General features: G+C 37.3%; 1 protein-coding gene across 1 annotated transcript in view; it reads right to left on the bottom strand.

The window, feature by feature from the left end:
- dab2ipb (DAB2 interacting protein b) overlaps positions 1-25,267 on the bottom strand; it is a 110,778-nt gene extending 85,511 nt beyond the window's left edge. The window contains exons 1-3 of the mRNA XM_043238316.1: positions 25,084-25,267; positions 12,371-12,492; positions 9,509-9,635 (exon numbers count right to left, since the gene is read on the bottom strand). Coding sequence (XP_043094251.1) covers positions 9,509-9,635; positions 12,371-12,492; positions 25,084-25,165 — 331 coding nt within the window. The 5' untranslated portion in view covers positions 25,166-25,267. The remainder of the gene's footprint in view (positions 1-9,508; positions 9,636-12,370; positions 12,493-25,083) is intronic.
- Between the last annotated feature and the right edge of the window lie 1,819 nt (positions 25,268-27,086).

Raw genomic sequence — 27,086 nt, 5'->3', positions numbered from 1 at the left:
TAGCTCTACAAGCTCTATGCCGAAACCCTCGAGACACTTAAAAGCCTGTGACAGACACAATCCTCCATTGTTCTGCAGCTAAATTTCTCAGCGACAAACTAGTCTGTTCTAATTCATTTCAATCATACATTACGCTTCCACCACTCATTTCTCTCAAACTCTAAAACTAGGACTCATGCCAACTTTCACAATCCATATTCAACAGAATATAATGAATTGTAAAACTCACAATTCATATAATAACATCAACAACTATGATGCAACGCAAAAATACTGACTGTATGAGTATACCATACAGCATACACAAGGTTTATGACAAAATCTTTCTGCAAAGGATGCTGTGGAAAAACCATGTTTAGAGACCAATATTATTATATCATTTTAATGGGGGTCTGAGAAGAGTCTATGGATATCAAAACGGTTCAAAGTTTTAGAATTCATGAGCTAGGCTATTTTCAGAAGTGCGATGATTCTAAAAACCAACTAAAAAATAAACAAGTGGTGTTCAATATTTTATGCATTCAACTTTAAAAAAACTCGCTAAATTGCTACTGAAAAGCGAATCCCTTCCAATTGTCCATTAAGAATCCATAATTATCACTCTAAACCATATCCTTAACGCAACTTCTCATTGATTTGAAGTTCACCTCTCGCTAAATAAATCCTACAAACCGCCTATTAAAAATGCGTTTTGATTATTCCGGAGCTCCGCCATCAATATTCTACGCAATCTGATCCCGTATTTGAGTTTGTTATTCTCCAGAAATGAAAACTGCTTTGCATAAATGGAAGGTTGCCCAGACGGAGATTAGATTTGTTTCAGAAGAGGAATGAGATAGCACTGCCACATTCAAGCAGAGAAGTGTTGATTAAAACCCTCTTTTTCTCACCCTTTCAGCCACTCTCTCGCTCGCTCACTCCATCGGCTTATTACTAAGCAACGTCGCAAAAGTTTTTTGTTTCGCGCACTTTTTCGAGGTCGCTCTTCAAACGCTCGGAATACAAATGCGAGCGGTGCGGCGTATGCAAATAGGCGCGCGCGCGACACGCATGGAGACAGACATATGGACACATTAAAATAACTCGGTGAAAAAAAAAAAAAAGTTTCAAATACCAGCATGCTTGGCTCACATACAAAGACATCGCTACTGGACAGGCAGATGGTGGCAAAGGATCCCCAAGAGTCTTTATAAGATGCTAGCAAAGGCTGAAGGATAGAACATCAAACTTGATCTGTTCCCTTACTGTTCTCGTGGGCTTCTGTAACGAACCCCCCTTTGAGCGACTCTGGAGACGAAGCATGAAACTTTCTCGCGTACAAACACCCAAAAGACTAAAGAGAATATAAAGACATTCTTCCCACAAGATATTCGGTTAGATGGGAACGCGCATACTCTTTTGTCTTTGGTCTAATAATTAGAGTCCCCTCCAGTCAAAACAGACATGCATGCAGTTCCCATAAGCCAGAAGTGACTCAGAGAGAATGACTGAGAGATTCTCTTGTTTATCACTTCGGGAAAAACTGTAGTAATCCTCCCGCCCTCCCTTTCTCCCTCTCCTGCTCCACTTGCTCTCTCTTCTCCTCTACTTTGCTCGAAGAAAAGGAAGAGTGAAGTAGGACGACAAACATCCAGACCTATTTCCATCTCAATGAGGGCCAGGGATTCGGTGTTATACCTCGTAAGAAATGACTTTTTCTTTCTGCTCTCGCCCCAAAAACATTAAAGACCCCGCGAGGTCGGGGTTTCGTTGCTTTTAGCACAAACATTTCCGTTTAAAAATGTGTTGCAGTCTTCCGGAAAAACACACAGTAAACGTTGTGCGCTCATCCTGCACTGCACGGGGGCTCATCCAATCAAATGCTCTCTAAAAACGAGAGTGTCCCTCCCACTAATAACGCCTACAGTTTACTAAAAGTAGAACATATTGGATCGAATGTCATGAGCTTAAACTTCCTGTTTTCAATAGGAAACGCATCAAAAAAGGCAAGCAAACTGCCATCATTAAGTGATTTCTTGATGTGCATTCTCGGCACCGAGCCCAAACACTCCCTGAGCTGATTTTGCACAGAGTAGCTAATTAGATATAATTGTTTAACTACAGTCCTACTCGGGGAATTTCACACTTGCTCAGCAACATCTTGACAACCACTGCAGGGCCAAGACTGCTTTATTTTTCTGAAGTTTTACCTGCTAAACGCAACAACATATGAACCAAGAACCTGGCTTTAAGACAAGGATAAAATTCACATGCAAATACATGCAACACAAACAATAATGCAAAGTCAATACTGCATCTGAGACTGTAAGTCCTGGCAGTCAGGAGATTGCTAATTGCAAAATCTTCCCACAGTGATATAAACTGGGATTTCTATTACATCAGATTGCATAAAGCCTGCCATTTCCTGGCACAAGCAAGTCTTTAACATATCACACGCATTTTAACGTTATACCTTTTTTTCCAAAAACATGATACCTTTTCCAAAAAAGGTTTAGGCAGCACAACCATTTTCAAATATAATTTGCCAATATATTACAATATTTACAAAATTACAGTTTTACTGTACTTTTGATCAAATAACTGCAAACTTGTTTACCATAAGAGACTTTCCTTTTTTATATAATTAAGAGATTGATATAAAGATTAATGTAGGCACATCCAGTATTATTGATGTGTTAACCATCTAGTTAAATTGCTTGACATTCATGTAAATGATTATTATTATTGTCTGCTGACCAGGTAAGTGAGTATGCGAGGGTTTAGTGATTCTGAATGGATTCATATAGTAGCATATGCAATTCGTGGCAAGGTTATTTTAGCTGGTTTAATGGTCTTTTGCCATCTCCCTGTCTTCATGTTTTGTATTGCAGCTTCACTTTGGTTTATTTTTCATTAAAACATGCTTTAAACCAGGGGTGCCCAATCCCACTGTTAAGTTTCACCAACTTTTTGTTGTGTTTTTTGTTTTTACACTATATAAATACATTTAGAATTTTTTTTTTACTAATGAAAATTGGAGGTGTCTTTGTGCATGTCAAAATCCCACAGTGTTTGACTCTGAAAACCAATTACTTGATTAATAATACAGTATTTTACAGTATTTCTTGTGCCGATATCTACATTAACTGAATCGGTAGTTAATGACTGAATCAAACTGAAAACATTAGAGTCAAAAATATAAGTGTCTGGTAGTGCAGAAACAGTTCTTTAATCTATTGCCATCATCACCATAGCTTTTTTTTAAAGCAAAAAGCCATTTGAGGTCTGTCATTACAGTTATTTTACCAAAGGCATTTCGTCATGCCTCAGTCAATAAAATACAGCAATCTTTCAACTATAAAACAGCACAAAGGATCAAATAAGCCCCTGTATGTTAAGAATCAGACGGTAACGTAATTAGCACCCTGCTGACATACACTCATAATAATAACAACAGAAAGAAGACGAGATTCCTTGGAGTGACAGGGGAGAGAAGTATCCAAATGATGTCTATCCTTTGCCCTGGTTGCTTGCTCTCTCTTATCTTTAATTACTCCTCTCGTCTGAACGCTCGCTGCACTGGAGATAGTCCTCCACTTCATCACTGCAGCAGATGACACAAGATACAAATGCCAAGAAAGGGTCCAGCCTCGTTTTCATGAAATGTTTTCTTTCTTCAGCTCCTGTAATTGGTTTAGATACACCGATATGAACATTCAGAGCTGTTTTTGCTCAACTGATGTAAATGGATTTATCTGTAAGGATAAGTGCATCTCATCCCATTATGGCACAAAATGCTTCATTGGATCCTAAAGCCTTTAATTCCTTCATTCGGCTGTTAAATTGCATATTCAAAAGAAACATTCTAACCGATTATGGGTACATCTAGAGTGCTGTCTGTAGCGTGAGGGTTTAACTGCTTTGAATCGCATGGTGATGCATTTTTACACATATGGGAGGGCAGCTACTCTGCCGGGGCAGGACGGTTGTACTGTGTTATTTAGGGCTATTCTGGGATATTTTGAGGTTTGGCCTAGGTTTAAGACAGATGTTGGGCTCAACTACTGTGTCATGGATTTGGGTTCCCTTGGCAGGACTTGCATTTTCTTTCTTGCTAACTTTCTTTGCAAGCTCTCCATCTCTCTGTCCAGCATATCGACCCAGTTGGACCCCGAACGTCCCGTTTCCCTGAAATACTTTAGAAGTTGGCTCATTCGGCTAACCGCATTCTTCCAGAGATCCTTCCCTAGACCTGAGCCGTAATCTCTGTTGCACACAGACAATGGAAAAAATGGTCAAATATTAATTTAATCGTTAGGTTTTCAGAGCGCTCTGACAGGAGAGATTGAAATATGCGAGCGGAAAAGAAGAGGGAGAGGAGAACGAAAGAAAGATTTATTTGTGTACATAAGTCAACCTCCCGTCCCGTCCCGCTCTCTCACAATTTCTCTCTGTCTCTCTTTCTCTCTCTCTCCCACACACACACACACACACACACACAGAGATACATCTACTCTCTCCCCTTCTCAAACTAAAGCCACAAGAGAGACACAATTTAGAGAAACACAATTCCTCTAAAATGTGAAACTCCCGCTAACATAATCAAGTCTGCACAGCACACTCCAGTCACCCACAGCCCACAAGTCATAAACACACACACACACACGCTGAAAGAAATACAATAGTCAATTCTGACAATTTAATGCCTTGACAGTATAGAGATGGACATAGAAAAAAGACAAAAAGTCAAAAAGTAAAATAACAGCATTATACGACCTGCTTGAACTAAACAGAGTATATCTTTGGATACACACACACACACACACACACACACAAATGTCTAGAATTTCTGACCAAAAGTATTATTTCACACAAACTCAGAAACACAACAAAAAGTACCGTTCTGCTTCAGGATGTCTCATTTACATGCTACATAATGCTTTAAATACAACTCTGCTAAACTCTTTGCCACAGTTTCAGAGATTGCGAAGCCACTAATACTGTGAACCTTGACACATTCTGTGATTATTTGCGAGTGTTTTCTAGTTTCTGCACAATATGCATTAGGAGTTAAGTGAATGGACTGCGGGTGGTCCACAGGCACGCCGTCTGAGGTCGAGACTTTTCAACAAACTCATGCATGCACTCTTACAGCATTTTAAACACTCTATGCCAGAAATCCATCTCCAGTTCACCAATACTGAAGCAAGGGCAGAGAGCATCTTTCTTCTACAAGCACTTACCGGACTGACCCTCCGACTCAGGGCTCATCTCAGAATCCATAACTTCACAGAGTGCTGAACTGCTGTCCAACAACTGAAAAACAGTGCTGAAAGGAGACAGATGGAGAAAGGAAGAGAGAGAGAGAGAAAGAGAGAAGAGGTTCCCCCTTCACCCTATGTGTAGAGAACTGCTCTGTGCCCCAACTGTTGTTCTGTATTGTCTACTGCTCCAGAGAGAGAGACAGAGAGAGAAAAACAGAGCCAGAATGGACGCATGTGGCGCATGCAGATAGACTATTCTTGTAAGTTGCGGTCTCTCTTTTGCTCCTACTTCTCACATGCTTCTTAAAGACACAGTATCCGCGACTTCTGCCGATTTAGCTCAGGCTGTCTTCAGTCTCTTTACAGAAGGACGAATAAAACGGACAATATTTAATGGAAGCCGTGAAAATGAGCCAAGTTACGTAAAGGTAACCTCAATGAATCACGTTCTCACATTTGCAATTATCCATGACGTATATTGAGTATCACATTGCACACTAATTCATTAGTGTGCATTACTGATAATAAGCTGTCCATATACCATCAGTCTAAGCATTTAAAGAGAGCCATTAACATAGCTTTACTTTGCTATGCTTTCTTATAATAGGACAACAGGAGTAATAGGACAACAACTGTACAACCAATTTCTCACCTTGATGTCTGTCTGCGCGCTACATGCTCTAATGGTGACTTTGAGGCTTTTCGACATGTCACTACCCAGCATTCAGCACACATGTCATGCGAAGAAAGAAGCAGAGAACAATACACAGGAGTCAACAACACTATTACTAAGTATTTGAAAGATGTTAAAAGTGCTCTCTGATGAGTACGCTATTGATTCGAGTTGATTATTGAAGCTTTTAATTTGCTGTACTGAGACGCGATGCATATTTTAAAAAGTTTCGATGTTTGTGAGTCAAGGTAATGGGGTAGTTCCTGCTATTGCCCTTTGGTTCGAAACATCAAAGAGAAGGCGCTCCAGTTCTCAAAGGGAGATAGAGATTTACTTCAGTTCCTCTTTTGTCTTTAATCAGTTATTCAGTACGGGGTGGGGGCAAGAAACTCTTTCAAAGCAATTCTGAAAATAAAGAAATATAATTATGAATATGACCATACACAGACTTAAATACATATCATGTGTTATTTTTGTTTAATTATACATGAATATACAATTATGAACCTGAATTAATTATATATATATATATATATATATATATATATATATATATATATATATATATATATATATATATATATATATATATATATATGAATGTAACAAAGTTTCTAATGAGCTATATAACTATAGTTAATATATTCCAATTTATATTTAGACTTACATCAATATTTAAACCTATATATATAATTACACATCCCAATAATATATAATAAAATGTGTTTAATAAATAAATAAATGAACAAAAATAGGAAAATATTTGGATGCTGGTCTTTGAGTCATGGGAAGCATTCTCAGTAAATCTAAATGTCTCTGTCAAGCAGAACAAAAATACAGCCCAGTAATTAAAAGCAGGATAGAGCCAGACTCTCGAGGAGCTCTTGAGAATCTTTATTTGCCTTATTGTTAGCGGCATTTTAGGCTCAGCACAATTTCGGCTTCGGTACCATACCAGAATTTACTACCTCATCGTCTCACTAAATCAATCCCATAGGTGACAAATACACAGCTTTAAAAGATACATGAACTGAAAACAGAACACTACGTGCCTGAAACTCAGCAGTAACAGACGTGTTGCTCGTTTAAAATGAATACTTCTCAGTACACTCCTGTACTCAGTAAAACCGAAGACATACTAAACGAACTCTAGCATTTTTGAATGTTGAGTGGACTCAGACCAACTCAAACACATCTGATTGGCCGTTATGTTCACATGCTCAACAGGGATGTCCACGATGCTGCAAAAACACATTTTAGACATATACTTTGACACTCATTACAGAGCGTTAACATTAACGGTATATCAATACTGCACCATCAGCACAATTATCATACAGAGTGAGATTTATCTTGTCGTTACATTTGAAAGTTAAATTTCAGAACTGCAGCGTATCAAGTAGTGACACTGTATCAACCCTACTGTGTGTGTTCATGTGCCTTTTTTCAAAGCCTGGTTACTGAGGTTTAAAAATCACGTGATGAAATCAGTAGTCAAATGATTAGCACTGCTTGTATGGGTCCTGTGGCAAATTTTACACACTGATTGCAAAATTGGTCTCATTTTTTAAAAGGTTTTTATTTCATATAAAAATAGCGTATTAAAAGCAATTATTGTTTTGGGATTTTTACCTGAAATTAAGGAATTCTGAGCAATATTGATTAATAAAAGAACATTTCGCTGAATGTATTAGGTCTGTCGTGGATAAATAAATGGCAACAAAGCTGCCAGCAGATGGCAGCAAGTCACAGTTTTAATAAATGATCTATTGAATCATTTCAAATCAAATGATTTGTTCAAAACGGCTAATTAGAAACGGAAAAAGGCCCTGCATCCCAAAGTGCATACTATCCATCCGTGATATTAGTAGTTTTGAATACTATTTAGGGAGGGTGGATAGTAGGCTGCACAGGGAGTGAGTCCGTCTGAATGGACGGTTGAATCACTGCATCGCTCTATTCTTTCAAAAACACTGTATTGCTCTGCGCTATTATACACAATTAATAACACATTTTTGCTCACGCAAATGTGCTGATATTCAGAAAAGCACATTGTTTGTAAAATGAACATAAAACAAAAACCCATGGATACTTTTTTGTTTCATTGCTGGAGTAATGAGTGCATTCTAACAGCATGCTTTTGGACTAAATGACATTGTCTGTTATTTTTTTTGTTTGCAAAGTTGCATAATGTGAGCTTTCCGGTTTTCTCTCAGCACCTCACAGCCACACAGCACAACATATCAGGGGAATGTATTTAAATTCTAATCGAGATAAAAATCATACCTTTTTAAAGAGCTTCAGAACCATTTTGTGGGGAAATTTGTGAATTACAATTTTAACATTTCACATGCATGATAAGTTTTACATAATGCACAAAATGAATAACCCAAAGAGGATGGTATGAGGGGGTGGTTTTACAAATGGGAATGCTTTTTGTCTTTTTTTTTTGATCAGCGGGATGCTATCCCCCCTAAATTCGAGCCCTGCTTGTACCTTTGTAAACTTATGTTGACGTCCAAAGATGAACAAAGACCGCACGAGATTGAAACAAAATGAGTGTGATTAAATTACAGAATTAGATTTTTTTTGGTGAACTATGGCTTTAATATTTTCTCTCACTTGACCTCTAAATGTAACCCTCACAAAACACTACATCTGAATAAAAACATAACTTAGCCAATTCAGGCGTCTTTTCAGTTAGTTAGGTCTGATTTTAATACAATATATGTTTCACTGTATTACAAATTTATGGAGATTTTTGCATTTTAATTTTTAAGGGCCTATATGATCAGTTTTAGCTATACTGGAATCTCAATATGGCTCCAGGAGTAATTTGTTAAAAAATAAAAATAAGTAAATTGTCAAAAACCAAATGTGTGCCACTTTGCAGAGAGATGATACTTAATGTCTTTAATTGATTTAATCTAAAGAGGAACGCCTGAAAAACAAATAATGTGTATATTGGAAACAAACTGCAATTCTAGTTTCAACATTATTTTTCAAACATCCCATTTCAATAAGCACCAGCTAAATGCGAAGGGATCAATATCGAAATATTGAGATAACGTTAATGCAATGTAAATTACTCACACATGAATTGATAGAGGTAAATAAGATGCATTTCTAGTTTCAACAATATGTGATCCTCTGAAAATAGAATTAGTATGTTCATTGGAAAACATAGGCATTACTAGGCCAGTAAAATAGCAAAAAAAAAAAAACCATCACAACATACATAACAGGTTGTAAACACCATTATTATAAAAGTTAATCCAAACTATAAGAACCCAGAGAAAGGTTCATTTGACCGAAGTAAAGAATATTGTAGCCAACATCCTCCCCTACTGGACACAATGAAAATGACATGGTTTGAATAACTGCGTATAAGGTTTTATATTATAGGATATTTTTAGGGAAAACGCAATTTGACTTTATAAAGCTTTGTTTCAATGCACAAAGTTTATTCAAGCAGATAAAATACCTATAAAAAAATCATAACTACATATATATAAAACAAACCCGGCTTTTATTTAGTTCTCTGTGGCCATAAGAGACACTGGTAAGTGGTAAGTGACAGTAGCGCACTCACTGTTGTCCACTGAGAGATGACACTGGAACTCTGGGAACTGCGTCTCCACGGGAACGCTGATGGTGCGACGCAGCAGTCTGGATCTGCAGGTGTCCGTCCTCTTTTCCTGCAGGAGCAGAGGGTGCACCTGACAGCGGAATACAAGAAAAAAAAAAAAAAAAAAAAAAAAAGACACAATTGAGCACACATCCGCCCGCCTCTCATCTCATTATTAATATATTCCATCCGAACCGAGCAGATTCAAGTCAGACAATCAGACGCAGCAAGACATAAAGAATTCAATACAACAAGCACACAGATGGACAGAGGATGAATATATTAATCAAAGGACTTCTAGAAACCGAATACGGCTGTGCTATTTCATATATAACACCAAAGCAGCTAAATATTATCATAGCACATACTACTGGATAGTAAGATACACTTTTTTTTTTGTTAATTTACTCACTTTTGGTACGGCAGATAGCTCTACTGAGAGGAACACAGAAGTCACACAGACCAGCGTCAGATCTGGAGCGGCTCTGGCTGTCAAAGTGACCCTTGCGTTCTTTCCCAGAATCGTGTTTCCAGCACGCATTCAGCCCTCACGGGGTTGTAACTAAACTTTCAGAACGCGCGTTCTCTTGAGACTGCGCTGCTGTGCTTCTGTTGTTACTACCGACTGTGAATTTGCCCTCAAGAAACGGTCCGCGGTACAATCTCGGCCACAGCAATCTGGTTTACTGACAGTACAAATTAATTTAATGGCCCTGACATTTCGGTTTCATAACCACGGTACTTGCCAAATACTAAAAATATTGCACGTAAGTCAGTAAGTCAGTGTGGAGTAAAATTTGATTCAAATTATTGCTTTTTTCAAATTAGTACTTGCCTGTAAGCTGATTCTATTATTACATGTGACTGATCTGAATTAAATGAAAGGACTATGATATTTTGGAGGTTGGAAAACTAATGCAAAAGCCAAAAACAGTTAATTAAACACACACACACACACTTCTACAAACTCCTAATTCTCTTCTTAATAGCTGTCACGTTTACACACTGTATAGGGATTAAGAGATATATAATATGATGGGAATAATATGTGCTCTGTAAATATTAATAAAGCAACCAGTTAATAGTAGGAAATGGTCGTTAAAGTATTACCTTAAAGTAACGTAAATATGTATCATATTTTAACCTCTTGTATAAAAAATTACTTCTTCCTTTCACAGAGCGAAATGTTAAAAATACAACACTGTACTTTATAGGAATCAAATAAGCTGCGTATGAACACACGCATTTCCAGCACGAGAGCAATTTTCATTTGTGGATGAAGACAACACTGTTTACTGCTTCGTTTATTTTACTTATCAAAGGCACTTTTATCGCGCCGCTTTAAATATCGGCTAATATGCACAGTAATAAAAACTAAAGAGAGCTCCAGGCAACATTAGTTGGGAACATCCAGAATGATTTTATAAATAAATAAATGGGGGAAAAAAAATCATCCTATAAGTACATTAAGTGCATTAATAAATTTCTTTAAGCATTAAAGATCTGGTATTGCCAGGAGAGTATCAGTCTTTTGCTCCGCCTCCAGCAGAGAATCATTCACCGCTGCTCTGCCCGGCCAGTAATAGAGGAGGGGAGATTTATTACAGCGCTGCTCTGTGGCTGATAACAGAGGATTCGACATACAGCGTGAGCTATGGGCGAGCGGAAAATTCTTTATCGACCACAGTACACAGCATATATTCTTTGCAAGTGTGGGCCATCTATTGATCGTCCCTGTGGAACGCCGCGTGTCTTGGCTGCCAGGCCGAAAACTCATCCCAGGGAGCCTGCTGATGTAGCGCACTTCTGCACATGTCACAGTGACAAACTACACACAGCTAACACGCTATACGCTCTCGAATGCTTGGACTAGTTCGGTCGCAACCAACTCAAAATATTTTCTAAGAAAACTAGATTTTTGCTTTTTCTTTTCTTTATTTGTTACTGTGCAAAAAAACTGTATATTTCTAACAGCTATTTCTTCAGTCACTGTGCCACATGATATTTCAGAATTATTATCAATAAAAACAGTTGTGCTGCTTAATTCTTTTATTGGTTTCTTTCAATAGAAAGCTAAAAATAATTTAAAATAAAAATGCTCTGAAATATTATAAATATATTTACTGTCACTTTTAATTAATTCAGTGCTAAATAAGAGTATTAATATATTTAAAAAAAAAAATTGAATAGTAGTGTATATAAGATATATCATGTAACAATATATGAAACTATGTTTACATTGTTATATAAGTTTGTGGGCAGTTACTGTAAGCATAAGTCATAAAACCAAGTCCCTAGAGCAAAAATAATTAAATAAATTTTATATATATATATATATATATATATATATATATATATATATATATATATATATAATTTATTTAATCTCCTATATATATATATATATATATATATATATATATATATATATATATATATATATATATAATTTTTTTTTTTTTTTTGGGAGGGGGTGGGGGTGGGGGGAAGAGGTAAAATAGCCAAATAAATAGCTACTGTTTCTTGCAAATACACTTTTTGGTTAAATCTGAAAACAAGACATAAGCTAGACATTTAATTGATTAAAATGAGTATGTTAGTAAATATATATGTATGTGTGTATGTACACATACTTACACACATTTCTAACCACAATCTAATTTGGTTTCAGTGACCCAACTGAACCCTGTTTACACCTATATTTAGTACCGTCCACTTGATCAGACCACCTGAACTGGATTGAATGGATTTAAACCCCATAGCCAGTTAAGAATAAACTGTAAGGCCACGTGAGAAATATGAGAAAGGGCTCGTTGCGTGTCGTACCTCCTCTTTGTCCAGCAGCAGCATCTGATAGTCGGTGACCACGCAGAATTTGGGGTTCCACACGGCGCGTTCAGCACACGGGTGACCACATGACATCCAGTGGCCTGCAGGACCCCTCATATCTGACAAGACAGAAGGAAGACCAGAAATAGAGAATGATGAACAATGACAGCCAAAAAGAGCACCTGGAAAATGAGAAGAAATCAGAGGTGAAGGGATTTCTGCCAAACGCCCTGTTTGGACCACGAATTCAAAGACTGGCCGGTGACCTTCCTCTTTACGAAGGTCGAATAAAATCCTGAAAGATCTGCAAAGCGAACAGCTCCCGAATCTGTAGCAGACATGTCTTCCAAATGAAACAAGAGCGCCTGGAACGCATTTATATGGTAATGAGCACCCAGTTCACGGCAATGAGATTTCCAAACATTTCACCAAGTGAGCAAGAAATATTGCCATGTTAATTTAAATGTGATATAGAGAATGTAGGTAAAGTGAATTACAACACCGTCATAGTGTTGCTTTTTTGCATCTCATATAGAGACATCGACACGCTGCATGGGACGTTAACAATCTCATCTTGTTTCAGAACAATGAACAAGCCTGTTCTCATTCTCATTCATGGCGAACCTTTGCTTCTCATGCTAAATGAAGGTAAAAAGCCTTTTACAGCCAAATAATTAATGAGCTGAAGTTAGCTGTTACACTTGTGCTTTATGATTGGAAACTCTCTCTATGAAACATTATAGATTAATGCAGCGCTTCTTAATTCCGGTCCTCCCGTACCCCTGCTCCGCGTATTTCGCACGTCTCTTATAGTTAACGCGCCTGATTCCGATAATCAGATCGTTAGACGCGAGCTCCGTGCATGAACTGTGTTCCCTACGCAGTGTTCATTGCTTCCTACTCCCTGAGCAGTGGAAATCCGTTAAAGTTTACTTCGGAAAATGTATTCACGGACGAGTGTGACATCATACACCTCTGTATATAAATACAATTTGAATTCATGCATTCTTGCATGCTTCGGTGCCCTTTGAATAGAACATATACATCCGCTTCGAACTGAGGTTATCTGGAATATCCTGACGTCCATATTGCAGGGCGCTTAGGTTTGAAGAGAACAAACGTTTGAAGAGATAAGAAACATACAAAAATGTGCAGAGAGGGGTACTGGAATTGAGAACCGCTGGGTTAATGTATTGTTTAATGATATCTTAACGGTAATTATGAAAAGGTCAAAACACACCAGCCTATAACAGTAACCTTTAAGTTCATGGTAGTAGTAGTAGTAGTAATATACAATTAACATACACTACTGTTCAAAAGTTTAGGGTCAATAAGACTATTTTCTAATGGTATATATACATATACATATATATATGTGTGTGTGTGTGTGTGTGTGTGTGTGTGTGTGTGTGTGTGTGTGTGTGTGTGTGTTCCTGTGATGGAAGACCTAAGTTCTCAGCATCATTATTTCAGTACTCAGTGTCACAATATCCTTCAAAAATGATTCTAACGTGCGGACAAAATTATTACATTTTTATTTTTACTCTTTAATGAATTCAAAATTCAAAAGAACACCAATAAATGTTTTTGGTTTTTGGTCTTTACTCTTGCAAGGTACTGATTTCTTGAGTAATTAATAAAAAATTTTCAAACTTTTGATCCGTATATACATAAAGCCAGTTAAAGCAAGTTGTGTCAGAGAATAATAATAATAATAATAATAATAAAGTAATATTTTAACTATTGGTTTTAAATCAAATTGAATCATTATAACATCCAAATCAATATTAATGTTACTGACAAAGTTAAAGTTACAACACTACTTTTACTGTGCACCAGTAAAACATCACAGACAAATGAGATACCTAGACTACAAACTATGAGCAGCAACAGCAATATCTGAACAACGGTCACAGAACTTCATCATCTGGACTGAGCTTCTCCATCTGACCTCCTGAGATGTTTCTATGCTCAAACAACCTACTCAAACTCCCTTAATCTGTAAGAAAAATGGTCAGCCTCCATTTTCTTCCTATGAAGATGCAGAAACACACACTCCATGTGGCTTGGAAAGCACAATCATCCACTTTCCCAACATCACAGCATGATTGCTGGAACGTCTTTGCCAACTGGCAGTTACATTTTAAGGAAAAAGCAATGATAAATAATGACTGGTTTGTCCCGATAGAGAGAGAGAGAGAACGAGAGAGAAATGACAGTGAATGAATGTGCGTTTGTGTACAAAAAGATCTATATTTTGCTTCGTTTTTCATATCTTAGTCAACTCCATTACCATTTTCATTATTGTAACCATAAGCAATAATGTTTCTGAAAGAGCATGTGAGACTCACTTAAATGCACATTTAAATCCTGTAATCTTGTGATGAGAGAAGTCTTATCTTTCAGTTCAATGTGATTGTGCAGATGCAATTAGCAGCGCAGAATCATTCTGAAAGCCGGACACGGCACAATCAATGCCGTATAGATAATGCGCAGTACACTTAATAGCCTCCTCCTCGAAGGGACACACAAACACACAGCATTGAGCAACCATTACAAGCCTGCCACGTACAGTACACAAACCCACTCGTTGCTTTAGAAAGATGAACATATGGCTAAACACAAATTGCTAGAAGCAGTGATTTTTGTGGTAGCTCTAAAGTGGCCAATCTGTTCTCCTTAAAGCACAAATACTACACTGACCAAGAAAAACTAAACAGGAATATTACTTTGCGTCCATGTTTAGTGTCAAAAGCGACTGACAACTACTTTAACATAACTTTAGAAAGGCTAAATGTTGTTAATACAATACAATACAATACAATACAATACAAACTTCTTATTTAACATTGTTCATGTTCAAACCAGGGGTGTCAAAAAAAAAACCCTCCTCCAACAAACATACCATGTAGCTTTCAAATAAGTCTTATTGGCTTTATTAGCTGGATCAGCAGTGTTTAATTAGGGTTGCCCTCAAGGAACTGAGTTTGACACCCCTGGTTCAAACGATACAACAACTGGACTGGAACCTTAGAAATAATTTATTTAGTCATTATTTGCTTTTAAAATCAGCTTCAAAGAATTTACTGTATTTTTCCTGTAAATAAAATAAAATAAAATTAAATTAAATTAAATATAACATTTAAATCAAATTAAATTAAATTGAATTTACATTTTATTAAATTAAAATAAATTATATAAAATTAAATTAAATACAATTTTAAATTAAATAAAAAATATTAATAATATATATATATATATATATATATATATATATATAAAAATAAAATATCCTTGTGCATTCTTCTGCATACACCTTGGATAAAAATAAAAACAAAATTAACATTGAAACATCTTCATGTTGTATACTAGGACCTTCAAGTTGACAGCTTGCTCATAATCTTGTTTTTGTAGGCAGCTCATTAGGTTTTGGAACAAGTTTAATGTTTACGGGGGGAAAAAAAATCGGCAAAATCAGCAAAAGGTGTGTCTTTTAAATGAGAAAAGCATTTTAGCTCCTGTAAATTCTCAGTATATCAGGTCCTGGATCCCTGACAGGATGTTGTTACTCAAACTAAGCGCAGTGCACAAGGTGGGTAATTAAATGTGATCTGCTGGTTCATTCCTTTTCCTGTCAAGAAATTAGGGCCTGATTTCATACTCAGTTACTTCAAAGTGTCATTAATGGCTTATGGCTTCATGCTATTACCGGAAGGGCAACTGGTCTCTTAATCTTAGCGGGCAGTGTTCTGCTTCTCCAAATAAACACTTCGTAATGACCACTGCTTTGATTTTATCAAATCATTTATAGCGTTTTCCGTTAAAAGACTTTAATAATTTTAGAATTATTGCCTTTTCCGTTTAATCTGCTAAACCCATTCATGATGTGGTCACATCAAAAAAGAGATTACTTTATGCCACTGCCAAAGCGAAGCCCTTATCAGTGCAATAACATGCACACAAGGGAGGGGAGGAGAAAGGGAGCAAAACACAAATGGCACGAGAGAGAGAGAAGAAAAAGAGAGATTTATTGCAAGTGTGACATGAAGGAGACACAGAGTCCTCATTGGCTGAAATGTGTCTCTGTGGCCCATCAGCAAGGTTTAAAAACACACCTTTATAAACACAAAATGAGAACTGTGTTACTTTTACCCACATTACACTGGATATCATTTGGAATTAGCATTATAATGGTTAAAAAAATCATTTTTAAATTAAAATAACACCACTGTGGAAAAAACTGATTATCCAGGTAGCTTTCTCTTCAACTTTTACTGAAGATGAATATGCGACGAAAAGGTGTGGACGGTTATTTTTGCACCCGATATTTATCTCCGAGAGTTTCCCTTTCAGATGCTTAATTTAGGGGAATATAATATAAACTAAATCACGTGACGCGTTTCACCAACATTGGCGCTCATCAAATTATTTAACGTCCAAAAAAGCATGTCTTAAAGCATGTCTGTAAGCTCTTTGTCGCCATCTCTTGCGGAATTATATTCCACGCACGGCGCGGATGAATATGATGTTTTAAGGAGTATGTGTGGCTGTCAGTCACTGCAGAACTCACTGAAAAGCCTGCATCTTGGAATATATGACGATTGCCATTGAATATCGTCATCTAAACAAGTAACAAGTCCGCCACGCTGAGGGAAAAACATTAAAGTTACATTAAATCGCTCTACCTACGGTGATTAAATCAAACAATCGACTAGCTCCTATCACATCAATTTTCATGTTAAGAAAATCTTTTAACCCAAAAAGCCATAAAATACAAATTTTCAACTTACTGTGGCTTATTTATTTATTTGTTCTGAAACCATGCTAACCATGCTAATTCGCGCCGCACATTAGCATTGTTTTTACAATGTTTTATAACGAAAAGCTAAATCTTTCCTAGTGGCCCTTAACCTGCTCAAGCAACTCTCACATGTTACCAATTCAACACTACACAGCCGTTATCACACATTTATTTTGTTACTGAAAAACAAAAGATAATTAGCAATAGTAGAAAAATGCATCCAAGGAGACCAGCACTGGATTTTCTGTACTGCGGGATGCATTCAGACAAAGAGAAGTAATTGGGCATTTCCTTCAGAGAAAACAAGTTAGAAAGCGCAAAAACATGTGAGATCAAACAAGCCTTACATTTTTTTGGTTTACTCAGAATCAAACGTAAAACAGTTTCGTGCTTCAGGGAAATATTACAGTTAAGACTTTTTAAATTTAAGATCAAAATATTAACTCCTGGTGTATGCAGAGTCTATAAATTACGTGTCTGAACTGCTATTCAGTTTTAAATTAACAGCCAACCAAATAATACAAATCGGAGCAAAGGGCTTTACAGTTTTGTTGTTAAAGAGATGCGCCGACTTAGAAATTTGCATGAGATTTGATAAGAATTCTGAGAAGCAGATAAAGAATTAGCGTTTATGATTTTATGGTACAGACAATGCGAATAAATATGATCTCTCATGAGGTCAGGAACGAATATAAGACGAATAACAATCAAACGAATCATGTTTGCATTTGCCTGCAAATGTACCTTTATCTAATAACAAAACCACAGGACAGGCGATTGAAAAACTAATACCCTGAGCTCGAAATAATGTGTAAATGCACGAAAAGAAGAAATCCTTAGAGGAAAACACACACACACACACACACACACCATATTGTATTAAAACGTCACCCCTATTTATAGACATATAGTCAATCAAATACTGATAATTTCAACATCTTTAAAAATAAACCAAAGGCAGTCACTAGAAATGTTCTTCACGCAAATGTGTGCCATTACATTCGTTCAAAATCACGAAGAACATCACATGATCACTCACAACAAATAAAAAGCGCCCCGTTCTACTACCATCCAAGTGAACCATGAGCACAAGAGAGCCTCATTATTTGATTGTACGTAACCAATTACTAAACAAAAGCTCGGAAAGAAATCTATGATGATTTCTTCTAAGTAGGTCAGAGAGTAATACAGCAGCTGATCTGTTTTCTCTCTCTCTCTCTCTCTCTCTTTTCCTCCAGCTGCTCGGGTCTCCATGTGTTCTGCTCTACTGTATTTCAGGCTCCAAAGATCAGGGGTATTTGTCTACAGAGTGTGTGGAGCTAAATTTCATGTGCGCACGCTCGCATTGCTCTACATCCATTACTATTTGATTACTGATATTCATAATGCACGTTTCCTTGAAAAGACATCAACTTGCTGTCTCTTACTCATTCACACACACACACACACACACACACACAGTTAATAGTTGATGTTGGGCCATTTGTAATAAAAGTTAAGTTGAATCAAATAAAACATTCCACCTTTTGAAACGTCTACTCAATACTTTCTCATTTAATGCAAAAATAGCAAATAACTAACCTTATGAGGGTTATTGTTATAGCCAAATGTAATTACTTAATTGATTAGATTAAATATTTGAATCGACCGACAGCCCCAATTATAACATATAATTAAAATATGCTGATAAATCAGGTAATACATAAAAAGCTGTATGGTGAATCAGATTGGCCTGTCCATAAAAGATGGCCACACTCACATATAGACACAGCGCACAGGGCCATACATAGAAATACAAAGCACATCAGGGTAAAGCATGACACTGATATAATCACACTAAATCAAAAAGGTATCACATAAAACATAAATGCACTAATACACATTATGATAGCAAAAGTAGAAGAAACAAGCCCATTTAAATGAAATATAACCTAATGCGTGTCACACAGGGACTTATCCATTTACAGTTTTACCACACCATACAGTTTTTTTCTCCGAGCAGTAAATAATCGCATTATATGTTTAAATTGCTGGCGATGAGAACACACACCTGTTGAAAATATGCAGCCACAACGCCGAGAATATACCGCTTCTCGCATCAATACTATATAAACATTCAACTCCCGCACGAAAAAACACCCGAAAAGACCAGCCAGTTCTACGCTATGACAGACAAAGACAAGGTGAGCCGGAAAAAAAACGAAAAAGAGGCACACAGAGAGAAGAGAGGAAAAAAAAAGAAAAGAGAAGCAGACTGAGGGAGAGCTCGGAGGCGTTTACCTGAGAAGAAATCGGAGGACGTGCTCTCTTGCCTGTTCATTGCCAGTTTCTGTAGTTAGTCCGTCAGTGCGTGAGCAGCATACGCTGAGAGTGTGTGTGAGAACATGCCGTTGCCATGTGCATGAGAGCGAGCGTGTGTTTGGTGCGCTGTGCTTTCTGAAGACTGTTTGCGGTCAACTGAGAGTTTTGTTCTCCGGCTGTTTAACTCTGGCGCATTTTACTCGCTCTCTTTTCCATTTCGTTTTGTAGAAAGGCGGTCAAGCTGGACAACGCAAATGAGATGCGTCGTACGTTCTACACTTCTAATTACAGGTCACAGATCGAGAGTTGAAACATCTTATACGGAAAGCTTGCATCTAGACATCTTCCATGAATCTGAATGCGTTATCGGTTCGCTGTGTGTTTTGGGTGAGCCTTTCGATGCTTCGAAAAGAAAGAAATAAAAGAGCAAGCGCGTTTTGAAAGATGGAGAGAGGGCAGTGGAAAAAAAAGAGTTGATCTGTGAGAATCACGGTCATTCTAGAGACTGGGAGACATGAAGTGTTCGTACACGCGTGCACTAGCGTGCATTCATTACATCTGTCCCTGAGATCCGTGCAAGCTGTACAATCTCTGCCTCTGGAGAATCGTCATTGGTCTCCTCCGTTAGCCAATCAGCATGGCCGCACAGACGTGTTTCTCTGTGTGTGTGCTCATCTCTACCACGCCACTGAAGCTCACACTTCAGAAATGAACTATCAAGCATACAAAGCCTCTCACAAACACACATCTCCGTTCCAAGACTAAACATTGTGTTGTACACAACAAAATAGTCACATGTGCCGTTTTACACCCTTAAAAACGCAACATAATGCCAAGACAGCTCCGTTGCCAACAATAAATTGCACCCATGAGATTCATGCTTCTATTGGGCGTCCATATTTCTTCACTGCACCTTGCCCAGCACTGGCATGACCAAAAAATTAAAATAAATAAATTAATTAAAATAATGAATCTGTATTTTTGTGTTGTTTTCTGATTTTTACAATTTCCCTCATATGGAAATACCTGTTTTTTGGCAATCATTTCCTCTATACAACTGCAATGCATTTTAATAAGTTACATTAAATGAAGTTAATTTAACATTAACAGTTCCTTTATCAATATCCTATTAAAATTGTTGCATGTTGCATCTTTACAGGACGTAATGGACAACAATAACAATTCAAAAAATATTCTGTTTATAATAGGCTATAATAATTCACTGACTATTGATTCATACTATTTTAATTAATGCCTATAGGCTGACTTTTTCTACGAGAGCCTAACGTACAAAGAACGTCATTTTTACATGTTTTTACATATTCATAGCATTTCTTTACTTTTACGCTAGCATTCAGGCGCGCAATTTCACCTTAAATGTCGCCTTAACCTGTCCATAGCCCAACGCCTATTTGGCAAAAATGAAAACTAGGAAACAAAATGATTCATTCATGCTTGTTACCTGCGTTGCGCTTTAAAATTGAGGTGCGCTGACAATTTAGTGAAAGCCGTTTGCCTTAATTATACAACGAAAGCCTAAATAAAACAGCAATCACAGCCTTCACCTGAATCACTTTTGTTCTGTTTGTATACTTGAACAGGAGCCAAAATTACACAATAGTCCTACCAAACAAAAGTGACATGACAGGTGTGATGAGGACTACGCTTTTATTTTTTTTTTAATCTTTGGCAGTCAATAAAGATGAACTGTTCTTTACAGATCCTTTACAGCTTTCCTATTTAATCGAGTCACAACGAAAACAAATTACAAAACCCTGACTGCTACATTATTCAAGGAACAGACAAGAAAAGTCGGTATTTGTACTACAGCTCTGATGAAAAAGTAAATATGATATGTGACTTTAGTATATAAGAAGATGGCGGTTTATTTATGCTAAAAGTGAATAACATGCATGATGATGATGAGATGTGCTCTCCTGCCCCGTTCATTTCACCGCATGATCGATTCCACTTTCATGGCATCTCACTCCTTATCTATTTCTTTCTTTGCAGCCCTTTAACTCATTCCTCACTCTCTTGCTTGCTTAGATCATTAAATTAAGTCACTGTCCATTTGGTGTGACTACGATGTCTGAGATATACAGCGGCTCTGACAGGCCATGTGTGAGCGAGCACAATTTCGCTGGCCCCTACTTTGTCTTTGCAGAGCGCGTGACAACCGTGGCGCTCTACATTGATCAAGACTTCTTCTCTGACAGCTCTACGAGTTGAGAAAGAGAAAATGTGCGTAGCTTCCCATCACCATATGTGAGGACCAAAGCAGAAGGGACATCACTCTTTCAATGACAGCTGTGCTCAAGTGCATCTCACTTTGCTACAGGAACAACGACAAACGATGACATGAGTAACGGTATATACATTCATGGTCACGATGTATGTCGCTTTGGGAAAAAAGCGTCTGAAAATGCATTCGTGGAAATATAAATGTACAGTACATCAACACAAATTCTGCCAGCGATTTGGAGAGCTTTCAAAGAGTTGGTGGCTTAAAAGTGCCAGGTTATGCAAGAAAGCATGCTTAAAGTAAAAAGAAAAACATGATGGTTGATAAAAAGAACAACAGTTCAAAAAACAGATTGGACAGACAAGATAGATCGAAGTGTACCAAGTTGCTTGTGCAGCATATGGCCATATTTATTCAAATAGCATTAAAATGGAAGTAGCAACTGATTTTCCTTCTCACATGTTGTGACTTACATCCAAATGCAATGAATTATTGAAGAATTATAATAAGAGGAACGCAAAAAATGCATGAGAACTTGGTTCTATCCATTGGCTGCTGACTGGATTTTGAGATTCGTTGCGTTGCACTCAAATATTAAATAAGGAGGGCCAGACTAAAATAGTGGACTAAAATGGCTGGCATAGCGTATATCACCAGACACCACTATCTTTGGTTTGGACATTTTGGGGGGGGTTTTTTGCTAGTATGAAAGTCAATAGTGACCCGAAACCCCCTGGTTACAAACTTTCTTCAAAATATCTTCCTTTGTGTTCGGGCAGAACAATGAAATTCATACAGATTTGGAACTACTCAAGTAAATAATAGCAGAATATTTTTTAGTTTTGGGTGAACTATGATACTTCACACTGAAGCACGCACACATACACACTAATGTCCTTGAAAAACAAGTCTCTGGTAAACAAGTGGAGTAATAATCACCCATGTGTGTCTAATATCTCAATGCCTACACATCTGATTGATGACCCTACATTTAGTCAATGTCCTCTTCCAAATTACATAAATGAAAGTTGCAAATATGATTATATATCACTCGGTTCACAAGGTACACAGCTAATTTCTAATGCTATAATTCAATATACATATTTGCAGCAAGCCGGCAAAGCCTGGCTGCATCTCCAATTTACATGACTGCTCGAGAACTTTGTGAAACACGAAAGAAACAAGATGAGGGTTAGTACATGATGACAGAATTTTCACGTTTGGGTCAACTATCGATTTACTTCAGAATGGGATATTTTCATAAACGGCCTCTACCTAATTTCTCCGCATAGAGAATAATCCCTCATATGTGCTCAGGTTTAATCTGAGTTTACAATAAGCCCGTAGTAATATTAAAGTACACACGTCTCGCCCTGTTATACAAAAGAGAGCATGTCTGCTTTGGAATTACAACCCATGTCTTTAATCTTTGGTGGCAGTGACATTTAACCAGAAGTGGAATTCATGAGCATGTTCGCCTGAGCGAAGAACGGAATGATGGGATATTTACGATAGGTCATTTAGTTTAAAGAGAAGGGAAGGCAGCTTTAGGAAAGAACCTGAAGGAGCCTGAGGGGAGCATGAGAGCTTCATTCACACCCACTGACATTTTCCAGAGGACAAATCAATTAGCAGGGTATTAAAGAGAGGCTGTGTGTGACTGAGTCCCCGGGCTCTTAAACAGTAACCGAGAAAGCACTGCAGAACGCATGCACAAGCACACACACACACACACACACACATCACAACAAAAACAAGATCAGACACACTCTGGATAGAGCATGAACAAGAAAACACAGCTTCCACTAATAAAACACATCCTGGCACGGCAAACACTTATGCTTCCTTTTATGTGCTGCTGTTAGAAAAAAAACAATCTAGGGGAGCAGTACTGGGTAATGAAGGAGTACTAATGATTTAAGCCTGAATAGTTGCGATGCATGCAGCATAAAATAAAGTGCATGGGATTCTACTAAACAATACTGTCAACAAGCCACATTCACAAAGAACATGTCCAGTGTTGAAATAAAAAAAAAGCTAAAGACTGAAAAGTTTGAACACTTTTTAAAGAGCATTATTAGAGGCCTATTGTTGATTATTATCCATATTATTCATTGCACTGCCCTGCATTTATTACAGCTATGTGTCAAGCATATATTTAGCCCCATGTCCATTTGACCTTTGAGGAATCAAAATGAGCAGTTTTCATCAAAACTTTGCATGCAAGACTCTATATGAGAAAAACTGACAACAAACAAATGTTGTGATCCCTAAAAAAACATAGGAGTGTTTTGTTTCATTTTTAAATATATTTTGTGTGATCGGCCCCTCAAACAAGTCAAGCGTGCCTGTGTTAAAACATGATGGCATCTACCACCGTTATTCACTACAATTATATACGCCCCAACAATATAATAGTATATATATATATATATATATATATATATATATGTCAATTACAGAACTGTGGTGTATCCTTTCCCATAAGTCCGTATATCAAACCTATTCGGCCAGCAGTGCATTAAATATGCTTTGCTTATTAATAAAGCATAGACTTCTTTGAAACTTTTTTTAAGCAAGCATGAGTAAATCATGTGCCACCGTTAAAACGTAATCATGTGACTTGTTCCTTATACTTTTTCTGTCACTGTGATCATTACCACAGATGACACAGCAGCATGTCAGACTCAGCGTGTCAGTCTAGAGGGGAAATACCCACCAACTAAGAATTACGGATCTAAAAGAGGAAGAACATACTATATGTAAATGGAGAAAAAAATAGTTTATGAAAAAACACATCAAACAACAACTCTACAGCCCAGCAGGCCAGTTCTGAAGCGGAAGCATTTTGAATTGGCTCAGTATTAAACAGACCTACTAGCAAGTTACTTTTCTACAAGGACTTACTGGGCAGCTGTTTTCTCCGGATTATGTCATAAATTCCTCCGAGACAAATCCTCAAAAATCTTTGATCTGTGTTCTTAACTGATTTTGGCTAAAGAGCCGCACATCAACAAGTATCTTGTAAACCCATGCCTCAATTAACAAGTCTTTTTAAAATACAGTAAAAGACTGTGTGTTGCCATGGCACACAGTTCTAAGCTCATTTCTCTAATGTAGAAACCAGCACTTTGAATGAGAAGGGTTACATGCGCACTTATCTAGCTTGCCTGTTTCAGCGTAGATTTTCAGATTTAGATTGTGTTTCAGTTAAAAGGATATTTCAGGGCAAAAAAGTTCAAATGGGTGATCCGATCTGGTCGCACTAGCGAGAGCATTGCTTGATCTAAAATACTGCAAATTTTGTCCCCTTGTTCTCACTGTAAGCACAGACTCTCCACCCCTCGTGTGGGACCGTCCTACCTGAGACTTGAATCCATCCGTGATGCTGGCTGTGCGATGAATAGAATAAAGGGTTCTCCATTGTGTTTCTTCTCCTTTGCATCGTTGTGATTGGTGATCTGAACCATTGAGTGTGAGGATAATCTTCTGAGAGAGGCGTGCATCCCTCTATATGCTACTGACCGATGTTCCAAGTCCTCTCAGCTGCAGCGTGTGTGTGCTTTAGAGAGAGAGAGAGAGAGAGAGAGAGAGAGAGAGAGAGAGAGAGAGAGAGAGAGAGAGAGAGAGAGAGAGAGAGGAAGCAGGGGGAGGAATCTAAAATTTAATTTGTGATGATGGAGATCAATGTGAAATGACAAAACTGGTTTCTGAAGCAGCAGGATTTCTTGTTAAGTCTGATTTAACATCTCCAGGTTTTCATCTAAAAATGTGTGCCTATTATGTTAAATTGAAACATTATGCCTTAGCTGAGAAAAACAGTGTTACACGTGCAATACTGCATTTACAGTAGTTGTTAAAGTGACAAATCAACATATGCACATATATTTTTTGTTGTTAATCAGTATTTAAAATAGCATAAGTTATTAACCTACGTTATTTCTAAATTCATTTTACAAAATGAAATGGGGATGTCATGGGGTAAACCATAATCATTTTAAATCAATGTAATTATTTAATCATTAAATCGCAGATTTAATCAGCGTAATCAATTTATGCAGAAATTTAAAACAATGACGCGATTTAATTGGTGTCACAGCTCCCGAACAAGTTTAATAACAATCTCTGAGCAAAAAAATTATACGATTTAATGACACGTTTTAATTTCTAGCAGACATTAAATAATGCAATGATATCGAATCCCGAGGCACGCCAAACGTTTTACTTCTAAATAACTAACGTTGCATTTAACTAATTACCACTTTTTTTCTCGTTTAGCCATTTTTTGAGCAAGTTTCTATCTGCACAGTTTGAAACGACCAAGGATTATTTACCTGATTGAAGCGCATGCACGTTCAAAGACTCGTGTGAAGGTAGTCGCTTTTCCACGTTAGCTCCGCCCCACACCACTGCGCGCAAATGATTGACAGTCACCGCCTCCAATGATACGTAACACGCATCGTAGCTAAGAAGCACGGGACAAATGCTACGTCCCAAAGAGCCTACTTTCGCGGAACGAAAATTTTTTAAGCATTTTACGCACAATTATGCTTTCACATTGCTGTTGCAGATGAAATATAACACAGATAAAATTAAATAAATTTTTTAATTAGGTTAAATGTTGATTATTGGTAACTTTAACCCCTTCACCTGAACCTATCTAGCCTACTTAACCGTTGTTCGCGAACATCCGCCATATTTGTAGTTTTTAACACTTTTAATTTGTGTTTGTAGTTCTGCCGAAGCGCAACGGGTTGCGGCCAATATTGGCCAACAATATTTAAAGGGATACTCCACCCCAAATTAAAATTTTGTCAAAATGAAAAATATCATCAGAATAAGCTATTCCATCTGCGATAGACATATACAGGTGTGTATTAATAGTACTTTAACTTCATATAGCTACCGATCGGTCACTGCAGCGAGGCTTCAAGTCGAACACACCTACTATCAATGCTTCTGCCAGCCGTGATGTCTTCTATGCATATTTATGCTTTGATTTGTACAAACATTTCAAAATCGAAACAAAAATGCGTTGATTTCTGAAGCCGCAAAGGTTCCTGATTGCTGATTTAGGCACTACTTCAGAGGTGGAAGAGCCTCAAGTTGAGTGTCACACAACTTATGTTAACCAGAATTTTAAATATTAACATGGGACAATGCAACTAATTTTTGTTGTCTGTAGAGGCCATCAGTTGCAGAGAATTTCCATAAGAGAAATCCTAAAGGACCCTAAAAATGTTAATTCTGTTAGGCTATCACTTACATTCACAAGGGACCACAGCTATGCTATTATGACCATACATGAGAGGCTGATATTTGAGTAGTTTAGTAAGACTACAGAGGAAACAAAGGCTTAAAGGCTA

The sequence above is a fragment of the Puntigrus tetrazona genome, chromosome 5 (genome assembly GCF_018831695.1).
Source record: "Puntigrus tetrazona isolate hp1 chromosome 5, ASM1883169v1, whole genome shotgun sequence".
NCBI lineage: Eukaryota > Metazoa > Chordata > Actinopteri > Cypriniformes > Cyprinidae > Puntigrus > Puntigrus tetrazona.
Note: the sequence above shows the minus strand (reverse complement) of the source record. Positions and strands in the feature narration are given on the sequence as shown.